This window comes from Malaya genurostris, chromosome 3, assembly GCF_030247185.1.
Source record: "Malaya genurostris strain Urasoe2022 chromosome 3, Malgen_1.1, whole genome shotgun sequence".
Taxonomy (NCBI): Eukaryota; Metazoa; Arthropoda; class Insecta; order Diptera; family Culicidae; genus Malaya; species Malaya genurostris.
In genome coordinates, this window is record NC_080572.1 from 303,387,236 (window position 1) to 303,408,491 (window position 21,256).

General features: G+C 43.4%; 1 protein-coding gene across 1 annotated transcript in view; it reads right to left on the reverse strand.

Moving 5' to 3' along the window:
- LOC131438281 (protein piccolo) overlaps window positions 1–21,256 on the reverse strand; it is a 146,956-nt gene that overhangs the window by 3,254 nt on the left and 122,446 nt on the right. The window contains exon 4 of the mRNA XM_058608169.1: window positions 59–9,155. Coding sequence (XP_058464152.1) covers window positions 59–9,139 — 9,081 coding nt within the window. The 5' untranslated portion in view covers window positions 9,140–9,155. The remainder of the gene's footprint in view (window positions 1–58; window positions 9,156–21,256) is intronic.

The following is a 21,256-nucleotide window of genomic DNA, read 5'->3' on the forward strand; positions in this document are numbered from 1 at the left end:
AACAGTTTTATTCGATTATATATTGAGTAGAAAAAAAAACTAATCATTTATTGATTACCGTGTATCCTAGTCTAGCTGCCTTGTGCATCACACTTTCGCCCACGCCTTTGTTCAACACCCAACTACGGATTTCCTTGCTGATGTGCGTCTCATCTTTCGACACTAGATTCTCAAACACTGAGGTGACCTTCTTTTTCGGCACTATCAGGGTGCTGTTCTCGTTCGTTGGCTGAGGTTTCTTCTTTTTCCGGATGTAATCGAAGCCAGAACTCCCTTTTCGTCTACTCTTGTGGGACTTTTTCTTTCCAGCACTTTTGAACGAAACCGGCGTTGCCAGATCCCGTTCGGATCCCGCTACCGAAGGAGTGTCGCATTCCTCCCCGGTAACACGTCCCAGTTCCTTCAGTACACTGTCCTGGGTTTCGTCGTCTAGATCTTCGATTTTTACCTTCGTCGAAGACCCCGGCAGCCCCAGTGACTGCGATCGAGCCTTTTCCTCTTGAGCTTTCTTCTGTGCCAGAAATGTAGCGACGTTGTTACTTTTCGACAGCATTTCGTTGTACATTTCATCGTAGGTTACGTTCTTCAGTTGAGGCATACATCCGAGAGGTGGAGCGGACTGCGGTCGTTCATCTTCTCCTCCGAAAACCTCCCGGATGATTTCCTTGCTTTGCATAACTTTTTGCTCAGTACGGGTACGGGATTTCATGATCGCCGTATCGAACAGAGATTTCTTCTTCCGGTTGAACAGTGCTTCACTCTCCGCTCCAGGCGTTGGAAGCAGCTCAAATTCCGGTTTGGGTTTTGATGATTCCTTCTCGTTGGTAGTTTTCGATTTTTTGGCTTTCGCTAGTTTCACGTGCCGCAGAATTCTCTCGTGAAGAATCTCAATGATAGACGAAAACTTTTTGTTATCGTCGATCTTTTTCTTTTCTTCCTGCAATTCTTTGTTCGACAGAAGTACATTTTTACTTGCATGTTTCGAAGCCGCCTTGGTTTTGACCTTTTTCCCCGTAGAAGCATCTTTCTGGTTAATTTTCCGTACGATTTCCGAAAATGTTTCCGACTCATCACTGTGATGTGAATCCAAATCCGGCAGGGAGGCGGAGATTCTGTGAACATACTGGCGTCCTCCGATCATAATCAACTGTGGCGGCACCTTCAGGGATCTTTTAAACTCATAGAGCTCCTTCTCCCAGCCGGGATAAAAATTCTCACTTGTATTCTCTGTTGCACAATCTTTGGAAGTTTTTTTCGCTTGACGTCCCCGTTTCTTCTGTGGTTCCGATTTCGTAGACGTTTTCTTTTCCACTGAGGCCGATTGCTTTGCTGGTGTTCTGCTCTCCAGGTTGTTCCCTTTTTTGGAACTAGACGAAGGCGCCGAGGTTTCCGAGCATTTCTGTTGCTTTCTGGAACGCAACCGTTCCGAGACGGTTTCAGCGTCGCTTTCCTCGGAACTGCTTGACGTGGAGGTAGTCTGTAGTTTGGATACTTTCCTGGTACGTTTCTTATTGCCAACTGATTTGCAGTCCGAGTCACTATCGAGAATTCTTTTCTTAGTAGCCTCCAGTTTTGCGTTGACAGCACCTTTCCTGCCTTTCTGAGGTGTTACACTTTCCGGTTTCTTGCGTTCTTTAACGAAATTTTCTATGATTTTATCGTTTCTCAACACTTTACTGTTTGATCGGCGTTTCTCCAGTTCCAGTTTACTTTTCGATCTCGTCATCGTTTCGAGTTCCTCAACTGAAGACTTTGAACTTTCCGAGGATTCTTCTACCACTTTCGTTTTGGACCGTGTTTTTACCAGCTTTTTTACGCCCTTTTTCCTATCTTTATCACTTTTCTCCGACTCGTTTCCACTGAACTGAGCTTCAGCTTCTCGATTCTTCTTTCCGTTGACCGACTCCTTCGGCTTGACATCGTTACCGTCACTGTCAGACGGAGCACCTTGACCGACAAGTTTGCTCTTAGATTCCGGAGCTCTATCTTTAATATTATTGGATCGCTTCTTGGGATCTTCTTCATCCGAACTTAAATCACTTCCGTTGTCTTGTTTGATTTGCGACTGACATCTGCTCATCCGTTTCACATTCGTTCCTTCTGATTCTGACGATGTCTGTTCTACCTTTTTCCGCTTTCGCAGATCTCGTGCTCCTTCCTCCTCATCTTCCTCATCTTCTCCATCGGTGTTCACGTCAGACAACTTTAACGGCACACTGGATCGATGTCGCAGCTTTCTGGCTCTCAATTTCGAACGTTGCACCACTCTCCTGGTGTCCGATTCACTGTCCGAGCTACTCGATCGACCGAGTTTGGCTTCATGTCGTTGTTCTAGCTCCAAACGTTGTTTATCCCTGATATTACGAGCGATCTTCTCCGACAGTTTTTCCATCGTTGAATTTCTTATCCCCTGCAGTGGATCCTCTTCCTTCAGCTCTTCAGTCGAATTCGGCTGCTGCTGTTTCAGTAAATGCAGCGGCTTATCCTCATCACTAGAGCTGGAGAAGTCCCCCGTCATTTCTTGAGCAGCCGATATTAGCACTTCCTGTGGGACATCAGCCAGTGTACTACTGGCCATTCCTGGTAAATCCGTATGAAATCCATCGTGTCCCGTAGAAGATTCGTTTTCTCGTTTTACGATGGTGCTACGTTTCCGTCGGCCCCGTTTCTTTCCAGTCTGTAGCTGCTCGACGAATTCGTTACAGGCACTACCCCAATCCAGAATGTCTAATGCGGCCGTACCCTCTATATCCGGCGGAGGTTCGATCGGTTCTTCCGGGATGTCGACCGGTTCGGATTTCACCGGACTTGGTTGACGCACCGATGGTGAGTCGTTGCTTTGCGTTGTTGTTGGCTGAGGTGTCGAAGGTGTCATGTCGAAAGCCGGAATCGGTGTGTACGCTTTCATGGCACCTTTGGAACGAAAGTGCGATGGCGGAAACGAACTGACGTCCACTGGTTTGGCATCTTCTTCGGACATTTCTGAGCTGGGTTGTTTCCTTAGCTGGTTGTTGCGTTCTTTCTGTTCTAGGCTTGTGCGCAGCTTGGATATTACGGACTGATCTACTCCACGGTGTTGTTGTGGAGACGGAGCAGACGATGCCTGGCTTAACGATTCCTGACTGGAGTGTAGAAGCGGGGGCGTACATTTTAGTGGTTCGGCGAGAGTATGTGGGATATTTTCCTGTGATTTGCTGTGGTTATTTTCCACAATGCTAGGCGAGCGAACTACGTGATTTGGTGGACTGCAGTAGGACTCTGGCCGTGCTGTTGGTTGTGGTTGTGGTTCCGCTTGCTTATAAGGGACGGGGGGTTGACCACTGTACTGAATATGAGAATGCATCACTATAGTTGACGGTGATTGCTGGTAGTTGTTTTGATCGGGTGTACAAGATGATTTGTCTACCGATGATCCGTAGTACTTCGGATCACCGTGGCCTTGACGAAAGGGCTCCGGCTGTTTCGGGTAAAACTGTCGATTCTCAGACTGACCATATGAAGGTCGGTAGTCTCTCTGCTGTGATGATTCGTCACCACGTGGTCTGTGCACTTCTTGTGGTGGTGGTGGTTTACTCGATTGATAACTTGTAATAACCGACGGATGTGGGTCCACTTGACGGATGTTCTGTTGAACGTTCGGTTGGAGCACTGAATGAGTAGGTGCCGCTGGTGAAACATTACTTGGTGCAGTTGTTAGAACACCACGAGTTATTGAAGGTCCTTCAGAACGTTTATCACTGTAATAAACACCGGCTGGTTGGGGACTCGCCGGTTCTAGCTTGATGGGCACGGGATAGTAGTCTCGAGGTGCAGCCGGCACCGGAAACGGTGGATGACGGTAGTTATTGTTGTCGTACGGTCGGTGAAGATTCGATTCTTCAACACGAGACACCTTTGTGGGGGACGTTTTGGGAACAGATTCGGCAACACGTTTCTTGGCCGGTGCCAGTGCGGATGGAATCCTGGTGGAAAATTTTCCGGCTTGCAGATCTGCGATCACTTCGGCCGATGGAGATGTTTGCTTTTTCAGCATGCTCTCTACAAATTTGCGATCTTCGATGCGGGGATCGTTCATGGTTGGTTTTTGAGGGGCTCCCGGGTGTTTGCTAGAGGTTCGACCAACTTCATGTGGTGGGTAGTAGACGCTCCTACTGCTCGCCGAAGAAGTTGTTTTGTTATTGTTTGGGTAGTACGGGTCAGGTTTTGATGATGAACCGGGTTGTTGATATGGATGTTGAGGAGCCGGTATACCGGTAGTAGGCATTCGATGAGGATACGCTCCAGGCGGTATTCCGTATGGAACTGAATGTTCTCTATATTCAGTAGGACCAGGCCTCGTCGATGTAGCAGGATACGGGATACTTTCTTGTGGTAGACGTGAGACGGATCCTTCACCGGAGCCACCAACTGCTCGGTAATTTGCAGACATGTAGGCATCGGTTCGTTTGTCATACCCGGGAGGTATAGCGAGATTCGCAATCGGTTGATGTTCCAGTTGAGAACTCGGTGCAGGCGAAGATTTCGATGAAGAGGCAGGCTGTTGCAAAGCATGCTGATGTGGTGAAATTGGTTCCCGCGAAGGAAACGGAAGATAGGATTGTGCTTGAGTTGGCGCTAGTGGCCGATTATCAACCGGGTGCCGTTCCGGAATATGCTTCTTAAAGTTTGGACTGAAGTTTACTCGTGGAACGACCTCTCGGTTACGATTGGAGTGCGCGTAATCATCGCTGGCTGTTGAATCGGCTTTGGTTTTCACTGTTTTTACGGACAAATCCAAAGGTGATTCTCTTTTTGTAGTACTGGTAGCTGGTGCCACGGTTGTTGACGATGCCACTGTTGGTGCTGCGTTTGCTGTAGCAATTACCTTTACCGGTATGTTCTTAGTTATAGGAGGTTGTATAACGGGATTGTGACGATCATCACGACTCATGGGCATCCTTTCGGAACCGTGCCCAGAAGGACCCGGTTGCGGGGCTGGGGGTTGATGAGTTTGTTGATAGTGCCATCCAGCAGGATCTCTGCTGGTAGATGGGCTCGTTGGATGAACGGTGTGTTGATGAGGATAAGGCTGTGAAGAAGCAGCTTTCATCTGTGGTTCTGGTGGGTAATGGTGACCTGCCGGATAGTTCTCCATTGGTGGATGCGATCGTTGTTCAGGATACGACGTACGAGGTCCAGCCCGTTCTTGACTGTAGTTATTACTTATCACAGATGGTTGTTGCTTTTCGGAAGACCGATCGTACGGAGAACTTGAATAGGAACTTTTACTGGATGGTATGCTGTACTGTGTTGATGAATTTAGGCTTTCGTTACCACTAGGAGGAGGATACCCGGGATGATGAGATGGTGGTTTTGTCGAACTCGCTTGATTTGGTGGATAGACCGACTGCTTCGAGGAATTATACAAACTTTCACTGGAAGCGTATCGTTGAGCCGGTGATGGATCACGATTTGTGGGTTTATAGAGCTGTGGATCCGACTTGCGAATGTCCACATCCGGATTGTTTCGAGGTGGATATTGGTATTGTTGGTAGTGATTGAGATTCTCCTGGCTGTGGGTGTATCGTGCGGTGGTACTCGGTGCTGATGGTGCAGACATTGACGCCGCTCGGACTCTACTGTACTCTTCGTAATACGGTTCTTGAGGTTTGTGTTCTGCCGGTTTATATGAAGGGTGTTGTCCACCTGGGTCAGCGGGATGTCGTGGATATTCAGTGCTGCTCCCAGGGTAAGGATGTCCCTTGTAAGGATCCACAGGTTTTGCAGAAGTTGCATGCTTCTCCTTCATCTGATGTGCCTGGTAGACTTCGGCGAATTTTTGTTCCATGTTGTAGTCTAAACTTTTAAAGCCCGGTTTATAACTTTCTTTGTCGATTTCTATGCTGACCACTCTTTCACCACTCGAACCAGGATAATACTGAGTATATTTTGTAATCGAATTCCCGGCCGTACCAGCACTTGCACTACCACCATAAGGTGAAGACGATGAAGACGAGGGGCTTGGCGATTTGTACCCGTGACTCGGACCCGGCTGCATTCCGTATGAGTTCACCGGACTTGGTGAGTTCTTCTGATGCATGAAATGGTTTGGACTTACTGATGAAGGCACCGATAAAGGGGAAGAATTGGCACTACCTCCATGTGGACTAGCGATCACTCGACTCTGACTAGGCCATCCTGAAGGGGGATGCATTCCTCCCATTTGCTGTAGTTTTTGAGGTGGTATTGGGGCAGGACTTCGATTTTGAGAATTGACCATTGGCGTTGGTGAAGAAGCAGCTGACGAAGCTGGGCTGATCGGTTGCTTGTGATGATCCGGTAGGGTATAGTACTTTGAGGGTGGCGTTTGAACAGCCGAATGAGAACCGCGATAGTACGGATCATACGGTGATCGTTCTCGGGCCGTGGATTCAGTAGGTCGGGGGCATCGGGACTCTTCTAAGGGCCTGCCCATCGCTGAAGCTCGGACAGCTGATTGTGGAGGCATCTCATAAGATTGTTTCAACTTGAAATCTCGATACAGTATTTCCTGGGATGAGGCCATCATCTGAGCTTCCCGTTGATCCACGGATGGTGATCTCGATCTCGGTGGTGGATGGTAGCTCTGAGATGATTGAGGATGCATAAGCGTCGATTGGGGATGGTTCACAGGAGGTCTACTCTCGTTCGATTTCAGCGTTATGATGGTCCCTTCCTGGCGCAGTTGTTTTTCCTTGTGTTCTAGTCGGAAGTCAGGTTCTTTAGATTTTGGAAGCGACTGGTGAGGTTCCGGATAGTATGGTTTTACGTTGTTTACTATGATTCCACCGGGATGCGCAGCCGAACTTTGTGATGCCGGAATGGACTCTTTGCCCTTACCGGTTGGAGGTGGATATGGATGACCATACTCAGGGTAAATGTGAGACGGTGGTTCGCTAGTCAGTGGTGGAGGGCCCTTCTGGCCAGATGTTGGATACTGCTGAGTGTATCTATGTTTGTCATTTGATTGAGGGTACGGCTTTGAATTTAACTCATGAGCTGGATTCCAAGTTTTTCCAGCTGCTTCTGGTAAACTAGCAGATGGAGATTTGTGTATGACATGAGCTTTCGGTTCTTCCAGTTGCATTTCCTGTCGATACAAACTTGGCGGGTACGGTTTTGCACCGCTCTGTGGTTTGTCGATACGGTAGTTGCTTAGACTAGGGCCTGGCGATTGATTGATTGGTCCCTTCACAACACTTGAGTGGGGATGTGTTATCACTTCTTGGCGTGGTGGATTTTTGAGCTGCAAGTCACTGATGTAGTTTCGCTTCTTGCTTATCTCGGCGAATGTAGCTTGATTTAAATACGTGGCATCCGCTCTCGTTGTCGGCGTTACCGGCGGTGGTGCCGAATGGTGAGATTTGCTACTAAAACTTCTGGAGAAATCTGGGTTGGCTATCTGCAGTTCGTGCGATCGCGAGGTAGTGGTCGATATCGCTACGGCCGAGGTAGACACCACTGGAATACTGGAACTACTAGAATGAGGAACACTCGAAGCTGGCATAATTCGACTAAAATCCGGAGTCTTCATCTGTAACTGACTAAGGCTTTTGGTAGAGGAGAAACTGCAATCCCGACCTGGTACTGTCGAAGTTGGAGTTGGAGTCATCAACAAGTTGTTTGGTGCCGTGAGAACTGGCTTGCTAAAATCTGGCAGTTCGGCGTAGTACATTGCCTTCGAACGCTTGGGGGGCGGACTGGGTGCACTTGTTGGAAGATCAGTCTCTTTGTTTGTTTTTGATAGATCTATCGAAGAGGCAGTCGTTGGAGCACTCGTGCACGGAGTAGATGCCGCTACCGTCGGTACCGAGGTAGTGGATGACTTGGGCCATTCCCGAAAGTCTAACGAAGCACTTCGGCTGTAAGTATCACTAACACTTTCTTCATGCACTGATTCGTTACCACTGCCACTAATTTTACTGTCGGTAGAATTTCGTAGTCGGTTGCTAGATTCTTCTGTCCGATTGGGTCGCAACTCGGTATTTTCACTACTTTTTAAGTTGCTGCTACTATCACTACTGTTGCTGCTGTTGCTAAACGAGGAACTTGGTTCCAAAGAATCCGGTCGCACACTGGAACACGCGGGAGGTGTCGTTTTGTTTTCCAACGTACCACCTTTGAAACCTTCCTCTTTCGCCTTATCATCCTGTCTCAGAGGACCTCCACCGAGGGAACCTCTGGTAAGGGACGAAGTCGTAGCCAACGTTGCCTCCCCGTTAGTACTGCTCACTCCGCTCATTATCAATCTACTATTTTCCAATCTTTTGGTGCTATCTTGCATTCCATTGAGGAGCGAGAATTTGATCACCTTATGCATGAGACTGCCACCTTCAACTTTCACCTCAATCTCGTCGTCGTTACCTTCGGTAACATCGAGTATGCTAAGATCACTGATTCCATTGATTTTTATTCTATTATCACTAGTGACGGCGCTTTTAACGCCGATGAAACTGTTGCTATTGCTGTTACCATTACTAACGTTAGCACTACTACCACTACCGCTAGTACTACCACTACTACTACTACTACTCGTCGGTACGTCATTGTTTGGTTCGGCACTTTTAGCACCATCCGCTTCAGATTCTTCGGCAGCAGCCGTATTTGAATGAGTAACTGTCGAAGTGTCCGCACTCGGAACTGTTGATTCCGTCCTGTTACAACTACTGCTTCCAATCTCTTTGGGTTCCACCACCTTTTCGCCGGCTGTTGAATGTGACGATGATGTTGCAGTTTTCTGCGAACTTAAATCCTCAGTAACTGCTTCGTTATTCAAAGTTGCCGGATCTGTCCTGTTCGACGGATCTACGATGGAAAAATTGGTTGATTTGACGTCTTCCTTTGTAGGTGACCCGACGGCTCCATCCGTTGGAATAGGCGTTGCCTTTGGTGGATCGTCAGCGAACGTAATTGCTGCGGGAGCGGGTTCATTTTGAGCATTTGATTGTGGTGGAGCAACTTCCGATAGCTGGGGAGATTGCCCAGATGTGTGCGTCTCGGTTTCGGCACAGTTTGATTGGTTCAGCGGTTCCTGTTGTTGCACGGACTCGTCAATCGCTAGCGGATCCGTCGCATACTGCGGCTGATCTTGCGGTGAGGCGGCGAGCTGCGTTGATTGCATCTTTCATTTGTAGAATCTACAAAAAAAGAGGAAATACAACAAAAATCAAATTCGATTCAATTGAATAAAATGCAAAACATATTCGCGATAAGACTCCAGAAGTGTCGTGTATACAATGTACCCACGCATCACCTATTCATTGACTTCAAAGCGGCATACGACACAATCGATCGAGAACAGCTATGGCAGATAATGCACGAATATGGTTTCACGGATAAACTGACGCGAGTCCGAGTATCTGGGACGCTCTTGAGTTCCTTCGAATCTCGTAGAGGACTACGTCAAGGTGATGGACTTTCTTGTATCTTGTTCAATATTGCCCTGGAAGGTGTGATTCGAAGAGCGATGATCGACACGAGTGGCACGATCTTCCGAAAGTCCGTACTACTTTTTGGCTTCGCTGACGATATTGATATTGTAACACGTAACCATGAGAAGATGACGGAAACCTACATCGGACTGAAAGCTGAAGCTAGGCGTATCGGGCTGGCCATAAATGCGTCAAAAACAAAATAAATGAGAGGAAGAGGCTCTAGAGAAGAAACACTACGCCTCCCACCACGAATATTGAAAGACGGTGACGATATCGAGGTGGTTGACGAGTTTGTGTATTTGGGCACACTGGTGACCGCCGATAATGACACCAGCAGAGAAATTCAGAGACGTATTTTGGCAGGGAATGTTTTTGAAAGAAAGGTACTGAGGACCATCTATGGCGGAGTGCAGATGGAAGACGGAACGTGGAGACGGCGTATGAACCACCCATCGAACGGGTAGCTAAAATCGGACGTCTACGATGGGCTGGGCATGTCATAAGGATGTTGGACGACAGCCCAGTGAAAATGGTTCTTGAATCTAATCCGACTGGTACAAGAAGAAGAGGACGCAGCGAGCAAGGTGGATCGATTAAGTGGAGGGTGATTTCAGAAGCGTCCATGCCTTGAGCGGCTGACGACGAGCAGCCATGGACCGAGTAATGTGGATACGTATTCTTGATACAGCAAAGGACACCCAAGGCCTATAAGTGTTAGGTAAGGTAAGGTACATGTTCAAAGACGTTAGTTACGTTTAAAATTAATCCTAACTGCTTGGAGCCTTTGGAGATAGTAAATACAATATGCTCATTGAAATTCGCCTCAGAATCTAGAAGAGACACCCAGATTTTCACCGATGATCTGCGTTCGAGTATAGTTTGAGAAATATCATAGTTAAACTCGACTGAAGACTGTTTACGACTAAAAGAAATTACTAAACATTTAGTGGCATTCAAAACCATTCTGTTGATATAACACCAATTAGTCAAGTTATCCAATTGCTCCTGTATCGTTGATATAAAGTAAAAATATGAACGGTCGTGCGCTCATTTGGGCGCAAATCACATTTAGCTGCTGAATACTGGATGTAGACTCGGGAGCCGAATTTTGAATTGATTTTTGGAACTGAATTCCGTATCTTTTCTGGTGCACCCGAGTTCCGAACTTACTTTCAGGTCAGGAATACGTATACGTCTATGGGGAGCCTTATCAAAATTCACATTGTGAAAGAATTGGTAGAACTTAGTCGTAAATATCTCGAGTTGCATTGAACGCAACAACATAATCTTTTCTCCATGCTGTCAGAAATATGATCAGGGTATATATGATAAAATTTTCAACAGAGTGAGATAACCACAACTCAAAAATCAAGTTTTCTCAGACATTCGGAAACAATGAGCGGTCACCTTCAACCAGTAGCACCTAAAACAGACCTCAAACGCACAAGTTGTGCTATCATTCACTTGTAAAGCCTCACTTGGATGGGATTCTGGAACTGAATTTTGGAACGAAATTTCACCTGAAATTTGAACTTAAGTTTTATAATTTAGTTCCAGAATACGGGTTCAAAAGGTAAGTCTAGATTCTGGAGCTAGATTTTTGGAGCTGATTCCTTGGCTAGATTTTGGAACAGAATTTAGTGCCTTAATTTGAGTTTGGAATTCTCATTCTTTTAGAAAGTTTCAGGTTCCGAATTCAGTTCCAGTAATACTTTGTTGTAGATGCTTCGTTACAATTCTAGAAGTGAAGCAGTAATAGTTGTAAAATTCACATAATCAATCAACTAATATAAACGATTATTTTTACTCAGAGGTGTGGAAAAAGCATGTCAGTTTTGTTTGTATTCACGTCCTTCAGTCTTGTCCCTAACATTACCCACTCGCCTGATGTCGCGTATTTTCTATTTTGATAAGGGGATCAATTGTTTTAAAACTAGTACTTTTAATTTGTTGAAATCAGAGATTTTCAAGAAGTTAGATAAGTGTGGCCAAATGCGTTTCATTTATGATTTTTTGTTGAAAACTCGAAATCGCACTTTTTCGGAACGTTCTGATTCCTGAGCTATTTTGTGGAAAAGCACTCAAAGCAATTAGTCCATGAGACGTTACATTCTTCGCCATTCCTACGATCTTTTGTACTCGTTTAGGGGTATGAGAGAGAGTCAAACGTTGAACAAAATTGAACAGCAAGCAAAATTGTAGACCAGTTTCAAATTTTACATTAGAACTGTTCAAAACAAAAGAACTGGTTTCAATTCATTTGAATACGTTTTGAAACTTTTGTTCATTCGATGATACTATCGTTCTGGGTTACGTTGAATAGTCGCCAATACTTCTTGTTAGACTAAAAAATGTACGGTCTCGGTTGATTGCACTAAACGGATTCAAAATCAAAACAAGTTCAATTCATGCTCTGACGGTAATGTTGGAGCTTGGAGCTCCATGTTGAACGTCATTCTTTCTCTGCGAAACAAGTTGCGATTGCATAAAAAAAACTGCGATGAACCTTGAGCCGACTGCCACTGCGACTGGGGATGCGAAGAGGTGCTCGTATGTTAATTACTCCCGTCATTCCGAACCTGAGTGGTGAAGTAACGCTGCTCTTGCATAAAAGAAGAAGAAAAAAAAAACAACAACATACGCAATCACCAACACCATCAAACCGACCGGCATACTTTCGTCGGGTGGGAAACTTTCTCTTTTCAACAAGGTGAAACTATTCGTTAATCAAACCGCCGTAAAAGTGATTGAACAATATTGGCCTAGGAACAATCGCACATAACCTCGATTCGATTGGCTCCTTATTTTTTAAATGTGCGATTTTCAAAAGCTGTGACACTATAAATATTGGGATAATTCTCCCGAAATGCGAGTAGAAATCAAAAATATATACGTCATAAGCATAATAAACGAAACACTTGAAATAAGCTGGCTTAAATTATCTGCGTGGGCTCGTGATTGCGGAAAACAAAGAAACCACCTCTCACGCAGATCCACCGGCAAACAGAGAGTGGGAGTACGACTAACAAGCTATTTGAAACACACAATCTAGACAATCGGAAGAGTACTGAAATTGGAAGCTTAGAATAAGGAACTTTAATTTGGTTGGCCTCCCAGGGTGCGATTCAGTACCGCACGGCGAGCTACAAACTCGCAGCTTCGATACGATTATCTTCATTCAGATATGTGAGATGAGTAGCGTCTTAAGAACAAGGCTAAAATAACTATCATTACCACTAGTATAAATAGAATAATGGTTGAGTGGATGGCAAGTAATCAATGATAGAGTGGGAATAATGAAAGGTCATTTTTTCAATTACAGCATCATTCACGTGCAAAGACAAATAATTTCAGATCCACGGTTTGAACTTCAAACCCTGATCCTAAAATGTTCAAGTTTTGAAATATCTACGACGAAATTCAGTGATCATATGGTTTGAATATCAAAACTTTCAGAGCAGGTTTGAAATTTTCCGAAGATTTCTTTTATGACAACGGAAAACTATTCAGTAAACCTCAAAACACTCCGGAAGACTTAAAAAAAATTTTGAACACAGAAGGCTTTTGAGAATCTAATTATATATCAGAAGACACCGTGACGGAAAATCTTTGAAAAACTAGAATAATATTACTAAATCCAACAAAGGCATGATACCCTCGCCAGTCCTTATGGAGGATCGGAGGAGGAGTGTATCGATAAGTAGTTAGCAACATTCAAACAGTTATTACTCTGAAATGGCTTAATTTTTTGCAGCGTGTTTTGCGGTGACATGTTTGTTTACTTATCAATAACAGCTGCGCAATCGATTGGTTTCGGTACGGTTTATCGTTTGAATGATGAGTCGAATTGATCCGGAAACGCGAAAGAAAATTCTGCACACTTGGTGCTCAGAAAGTGGTGTCACGTACAACGAAATTGTAAAACGGGTGAAAGTGAACCACACCAGTGTCAAAAATATTATCGAGAAGTTCGGTAAGACCCTTTCCATGAAGGATTTGCCCCGATCCGGTAGGAAAACGGGTCCCAGCCAACCCGGCCGGGACATAAAAGTGGTTGAGTACATCAGGAAAACCCCATCGGTGTCGACGCGTGATTTGGCCAAGCAGTTCAACACCAGCATCGGGATGATTCAACGGATCAAAGTTCGGAACTCCCTGAAAACGTACAAGAAACAGAAGGTGCCGAAAAAGTCCCTGGTACAGCAAGTTCAGGCCAACACAAGAGCGCGAAAACTGTATAACCGGATTCTACAGAATAAAGACGGATGCATCCTGATCGACGACGAAACCTACGTCAAGGAAAACTCTCGAGCGCTGCCCGAACCGCAATATTATACGAAATCGGTGTACCAGGACCCGGACGACGCTGACACCACGGTGACGATGGAAAAGTTTGGGCAGAAGGTGTTGCTCTGGCAAGCAATTTGTACCTGTGGTTTGCGGTCGTCGATTTTCTTCACGAAGGGCACAATTAACGCCAAGGTGTACGAGGAAGAATGTTTGAAGAAGAGAATGCTGCTACTGTACAGAAAGCACAAGGCTTCTCCTCTCTTCTGGCTTGATTTGGCTTCAGTCCACTACGCCAACTCCGTTCTACAGTGGTTGTCAAAAAATAATGTACAATTCGTGGAAAAGGACATCAACCCACCGAACTGCCCAGATCTTCGGCCAATTGAAAGGTATTGGGCAATTGTCAAGCGACACTTTCGGAAGGAAGGTACAGTGTCCCAAAACATGCAGGAGGTAAAAAAAAACTGGACAGTTGCCACCAGGAAAGTCACAAAAGTAACTGTGCAGAATTTAATGAAGAATGTCAAGTCCAAAGTGTGAGCGTTTCACATAAACTAAGATTTTCTTCAGTATAATCAGTGAAATGCATAAAAATGTGATTTTTCTACAATATATCGAAAACTGATGTCAACATATGTTTTTTTTTCGCTTTTTTATTCAATAATCAATGTTGCTGACTACTTTTCGATACACTCCTTAATCTTGTTCTCCGAAAATATAGGTATTATCTCGAAACTAGCCAAATAATGTAATGTAGAAACTGACTTTAGAGATTTTATTGAAGGTTATGTTTCGCTACATAACGTTTGCATTAAAACAAAATGTACGGAGATTTATAGTACGAAGCGTCTGCCGGAAGTTGCGTCGTTCATAAAAAAATACTACAACGGCGAAGACGCGGTGTTCTGGCCGGATCTAGCATCGGTCCACTACTCGAAACGATCGTTGGAGGGGATGGAGCGGCTGAATATCGATGTGATACCCAAGTCGGTGAACCCACCCAACCTCCCACTGCCGTGTCGCATCAAGAATTTTTAGGCCAATCTGAAGAGTAAGATATACTCCAACAATTATATTTCGAAAACTTTTCGTCCGCCATGGCGAAAGTGCCGGTTTACTGTCTACTGAATACTCGAAAAACTGACAATAAAAAATTTGAGTTTCGGATGACACCATGAATGATTTCGAAATAAAAAAAGGATCATAGTAGGTAGTTGTCACTAGTATCAGTATCACGTACTGAAATTGAAATGAACATGTAAACAAACACTTCGTCGTGTGAGGTGGAGATGTATTCGTGTAAAATCTAATATATTTTGACATGAAGATAAACGGGTTGCTACGTTTTTTTTTCTTCATTTGTATCGGAACTTAATGCTGATATCTTCTGCTGCAAATACACCGTAGTACAATTTTGCGCCAATCGAGGCAATCATTGGAGACGCGTTGAATGCCAAAAAAATTCCTATACGACAACGACAACGAATATCCTCACACCGACGACCAGTCGGTCATTCGCAAAAAAAAAATAAACGACTTCAAATCAAAAATAAACTTGCATCAGACACGCTTTCGCGTCTCTGCACGGATGCAAATTTTCGCCAATTTCGCACACCACCGATACGTCGTATCACGCGGCACAAGCAGTGCCTATGTGTGTGAGTGTGTGTGTGTCACATCGGTGGCCTGCACATGAACATTAGCACACCGCAGTGCACCGAAATTGTTGTGAGAGACGTTGCCACCACTGTTTCTAACGAGTGACGTTGCATCCAGACGCATCATCGCTGCCACACAACCACGCTAAGACCGCCACGAGGAAGGCAGGAATGATGGGTGAGGGCGACTACTCGTCAAGATCAATGACCTCTAACTCGAGCACAAAATATAGACTCTAAAGTGTGGTGAAAGGGGGAAAAATGTAGGAACAGAAGAGAAGAGATACGGTGCATGAGCAGTGGTGGTGGTGGTTTGAAAAAGATGAAAAATGGATTTTCGAGAACAACGGCGACTATGAGGAAAAGGCTCGTTCAAAAAGGATCAACCGAGCGGCAATGGTGATTGCAACGAACACGAAGAAGCAGCTGTTATTTATCTGCCTTCTTCGTCGTTGCGTGAAGAGTCGTTTACCGACGGAAGAGGTCCCTGTGTATAGGCAACAGAAAACAACAAAATAGTGTATGTAATACGATCCGGATTCTTCAAGGTTAAACGAATGGAATCGAAGTGGAACGATGACAGTGTTGCAAACCGAACTCCGCTCCGATCGCATACATCGAGACAGTGAACTCCAATCAACTGGCACCTCGAAAGTGCTTTGAACTAGAATCCTTCAGACAGTGCGATCCACACATAGACCGGTTTTTTTTCCTTCGAGTGTTTCGTTCGGTATTTAACAAAGTAAACATTGCCGGTGCACGGCCTACTGGTTCTATAAACTCATGCTAAATAAAACCTTTCTGTGACCCGGACTGACAGGACGTTTAATTATTCATCGCTCTCACATTTGTTGATAACTGACCAGTAGCGCGGAAAATATCACGCACGTGGGATCAAGCACCTTGCAGCCTTCCCTTCCGTGATAACACCATCGCCGCCACCCGCATTAGCACAGTCACGGCGGTGGCCTGAATATTTCGCTACCCGTCCCAACCCCAAAACGAATTAAGGTCAAGGTTACGCAGCAGGTGTTTGGGTTCTGTCATCCGTGCACATAGCATTATTAAATTCAATGGCAAGCCTAGTTGGAAACTGAGTGTGACTAATCATTTGCTATGGGAATGGATAATCATCATGAATGACGAGACAATGATGTAGCGGTGAAAGTTTTCACTTCCCGTTCAACTGATTATGGCACGGTACCGTGACGCCTTTTGATGATGAAACAATATAGATGTTTGCCTTTCTCGCGCAATTACTGTGCAAAATTTATGTGTGTTTTGATTTAGTAAGGTTGAAAAACCTTCGGAAACTTGGTCGGTAATTCAAGGGGTCAGGGGAAAGTTCTTTGGAGAATCCCTCAGTCAAGGATGGCTTTTGTCGTATCAAAGAACGCTCACTGGCAACTCTTCACACGATTGAATCAGTGCCATCAAAGAGAGACGGATATCATCGCAACAACAAAAACCCGGCATGGCTCATTTAACATAGAATAGACACCAGTGCGAGAGCGAATTTCTCTCGATGACCTGTCTGAGAATCAAAGGTTAGCACGCTGCTGTGGGGATCCTCTCTGAAGCAACAAACGGTCGCTTATTCTCGTTTTGCGATCCGATTCTGTATGGGCAGTGGATAATTGCGATAGAATCATTTTACTATTGCCGCTTATTCTAACTATGTGCATATAACCTTCGTATAAGTTGTGTCTATGAAAACGTATGTGAATGCTCCACACAAGGGTTTTGAAATATTGCAACCTAGTATGAGAATTATCAAGTCGAACAATCGATTCGATTTTCTGCGATAATTGTTAACTTGCGATTCTCTCTTGGGAAATTCCACACACCAACGATCATTATCAAACTGTAAATTTTTTTTAGGGCCGTGAAATACTCAGAGTATAAAGTGTAGCGAAGAAATGTAGAAAAAATCTCGTGGTTCATGCATTGAGAGACTCGAGTTCTTGTAGCATCGTCTACCGGATTGAAAATGTTGTATACAATATAGATTGCAATATAGCAGCTTCTGTCAAATTTTCGGCAATCACCAACACTGCCCTCAGTAATGCATAAGAATTCTAATCGGCTATTCGTCAACGGAAAGATTTACCAGGTAGAAAAATAGGTTCCCTATCAGCTGAATGATAGCATGGAAAGTGAAAAACTGTTTGCTTTTTCTGCATCGAATCGTGATGGGGAAAATAGGAAAATGGATCAGACGCGCAGACAATCATGGGTCAACCCTAGCAAACAACCGGCATAAACTACAAAACCTAATCACTTCGGAATAGAAACGAATCAAGCATTGCTGTATAATGACCAGAATGTTTGATAAAACATGAAATGTGGAACAGCGAAAGCAGTCAAAAACATCATTTCTGAAGTCAGGTGGGATCTGTTGAGCCGCCCGCCATACTATCCAGAATGGGCCCATCCGATTATCATTTGTTTTTTATTGATGTTCCTCGCACTTGCTGAGCAGCGCTTCACGAATATATCGTCTTGAAAGATGGACAGTTCTTTGAACGTGGTATGCGTGTGGTGGTAGAAAGATGAATACTATCTAGAACCTATTAATTTTAATCAAAAAGTATTTCTCTTTGAATACTCATCATATAAACACCTCAGAAAACGAAAACCTACCCGAAAAAAAAAAACCTATTCCTGATCCTCATTTTTTGCTTTGTTTTTTTTTTTTAGGATAATTTCTGGTTCAGAGCTTACGCCTCATATTCGACAATATTTCTCAAACCAAATGTATCAGTAATAATACATTTGAACTTAATTATTGACCACTTTCTGAGATACTTGGTTCATTCATTAAAATTGAGCGTTAATGAGTTTTGTCGTTTACGTCACTTATACCATAACTCCTCCAGAACCGGAAGAGACAGTCATTTGAACTTCGAACTTTATCAATGACCTTAAAGTAGCTTTTAAACGAGCTTAAGCTTGTTGAAATCGGTTCAGTTATCTCCGAGAAACATATTTAAAACAGTGCACACACGCACATTCACACACAGATATTTCCGATCTTGTTGAGCTGTGTCGAATAGTATATAATACTAGGGGTCTCCGGAACTTCGATTAAAAGTCGGTGTCTCCATTACCGTTTTATAGAGAATGGCAGTTTTTCGAGTTTTTTAAAATTATTTTTTTCATTACACCATATCTCGACGTTCCATGATTTTCTAAAATATTTGGCTGCAAACACAATTTTTCGATTGCGGAATTCTCTGGAAATTTAAGTAGATATTGTTCAAAGAAACACATCTACTTACTAAACGCGACTAAACTTCTTTCTTAGTTTTGCGGCAACTTTTTCTTTTCTTTTGTCTTTCAACGGTTTTACCTTTTTCATATATAGAAAGGCTATGTAATCACTGTGAAACCGATTTTTGGACCGAGGCCTGGAGGACCGTGTGTCATATACCAATCGACTCAGCTCGTCGAGATCGCAAAATGGCTGTTTGTGCCATCTCGGAGATGGCTAAATCGATTTTCACAATCTTAGATTCATATGAAAGGCCATACTTTCCCATAGAATGCTTTTAAATTTGATCTAGATCCGTCTTCCGGTTCCAGAGCTACAGGGTCATGTATGCAAAAAATTGTAAAAATAACAACTCTATGTTATTGTAGATGACTGATTTTTACAAACTCAGATTTCGGTTAACAATACTGACTTGTAAAGGGAGATTTTTACCTTTTTTTATATATATAAAAAATAGGTATAGAATTCGCTCAAACTTTCGAAAATTTTTCCGAGGCCCGGAGGGCCGAATGACATATACCAATCGATTCAGCTCGACGAACTGAGCAAATTTCTGTGTGTGTGTGTGTGTGTGTATGTGTGTGTGTCTGTATGTGTGTTGTCAACTAAGAGGTCGAGATCTCAGAGATGGCTGGACCGATTTTGATCAAACTAGTCGCAAATGAAAGGTCTCCCCGTCACCCAAAACGCTATTGAATGGTTTTGAGATCGGATGTTTACTTTTTGAGTTATACGAAGTTTTATGTCAAAATTTTCAGTTTTTTGACAGTATCTGTCACAATTGACCTTGAAAACAGAATATGTTTTCAGACTTAGATTCCGCACGATAATACCTATTCAACAAGCCATAGATTGTTAAAATCCGTCCATTTTTAACGGAGATATCGAAATTTTGGTGTAAACGACTTTTCCCCCTATTCCAGCAGTAGGAGTTTTGAGCGCTGTATGACAAAGATATGCTTGGGAGCAACGGAAAACACGATTTTTTATTCTGTTACATACAATTGTTTCTAAGTACCAAAAAGACTGTGTACAGCATCCTTTTTCATGACAATTTGCCTCGGACCGATTTTAGCACGGCTCGTTTTTGGCAACATAATCGTTCGGATATGACATATATAAACCAGATGATGGCAGATTTTTTTTAAATTATATTGTTTTAAACTACTTACAGCAATAAATGCTGGAAGAACATAACATCCATATACCATTCGAATCAGTTCGTCGAGATCAGCAAATGCGTGTGTGACAAATAATTTCACTCAATTTTCTCTGAAAATTTCTTTTCTACAAATTCAGATTCATACGAAAATTCGTATGCTCCCAAACAAAGTTCCTGAATTATGTTTGGTTCCGACCTCTGGTTCCGGAACTACAGGATGATATATGAAACGAAATCAAAATTGTGTAACTCATTCTTCTCGTAGATGGCTGAACCGATCTAAGATTCAAATGAAATCTAAGAATCATCTAAGATGCAAATGAAAAGTTTCAAGATTCTTTAAAACATCTTGCTCTTCAGTCAGATCCAACTTCCGGTTTCGGGGATACAGGGTGATTAGTATAAAAATGTCTATTCCACATAAATTAATCAGGTTTATCGGGTTAGCAGATATGGATAGTCGATAAAAAAAATTAACTTTTTTCAGTTTTAGTGGTATTCAGTTGTCGATTCAGAAGGCACCTAAAAATTTAATTCGTGCTATGATTTCTCAAAGATGTCTTCACTGATATTCTAATATTTTGAAACAAATGTAAACTATACAGCTATTCAGGTGAATTTATCTGACTTCGGCCATACCGATTTTAGAATTTCGGTTCCAGTATAAAATCGTTTCTCAAAGCTCAATCGTTTTCTCAAAAAAGCCTAATCAAATTTCAGAAACAAAAATTCAAATTGAATTAAACTTATATACAAAATTAATTAGTTTTATACATACATACAAAAATTAATGAATTTTATCCAATTAAGCTTCAAAGTTGTACTCAAAACTGTAATTTATTCGTTATATGGCCATACGAATCGGTTTGGGTTATGCTGGTTCCTGAATACCGGCTCTGGAAGTACCTTGAATTACCGTAAACTCTAAAGTGGAACTTACATATCATGGCATGTTTATTCGATTATCGCACTTCTAGATTTAAATTCGATTGTATTTGCAGTTTCGACATTACAGAGTAATGAGTGATTACAATCTCAAATTGTCGCCTAAAACGACGGTCATTAAAATAATGTAATGAAAACTCAAACACCGAAGAATATTCATGCAAAAAACACATGCGGATTGATAAAAAAAGGTATCATCTAACTGCTAGGTGGATTAATCACGTTTTTTACCAATGCATCCCAAAAAAGTCACTGTTTGGTGTAGATTATGGGCTGGTGGCATCATCGGGCAGTGCTTCTTCAAAGGCGACGATGGGCGGAACGTTACTGTGAATGGCGAGCGCTACCGTGTGATGATTGAAGATTTTTTTGGTCAAAATGGAAGAATTGGACATGTCTGACATGTGGTTTCAACAAGACGGTGCCACATCCCACACCGCACGCGAAACAATGACCATTAGGGTGGGACAAGGTT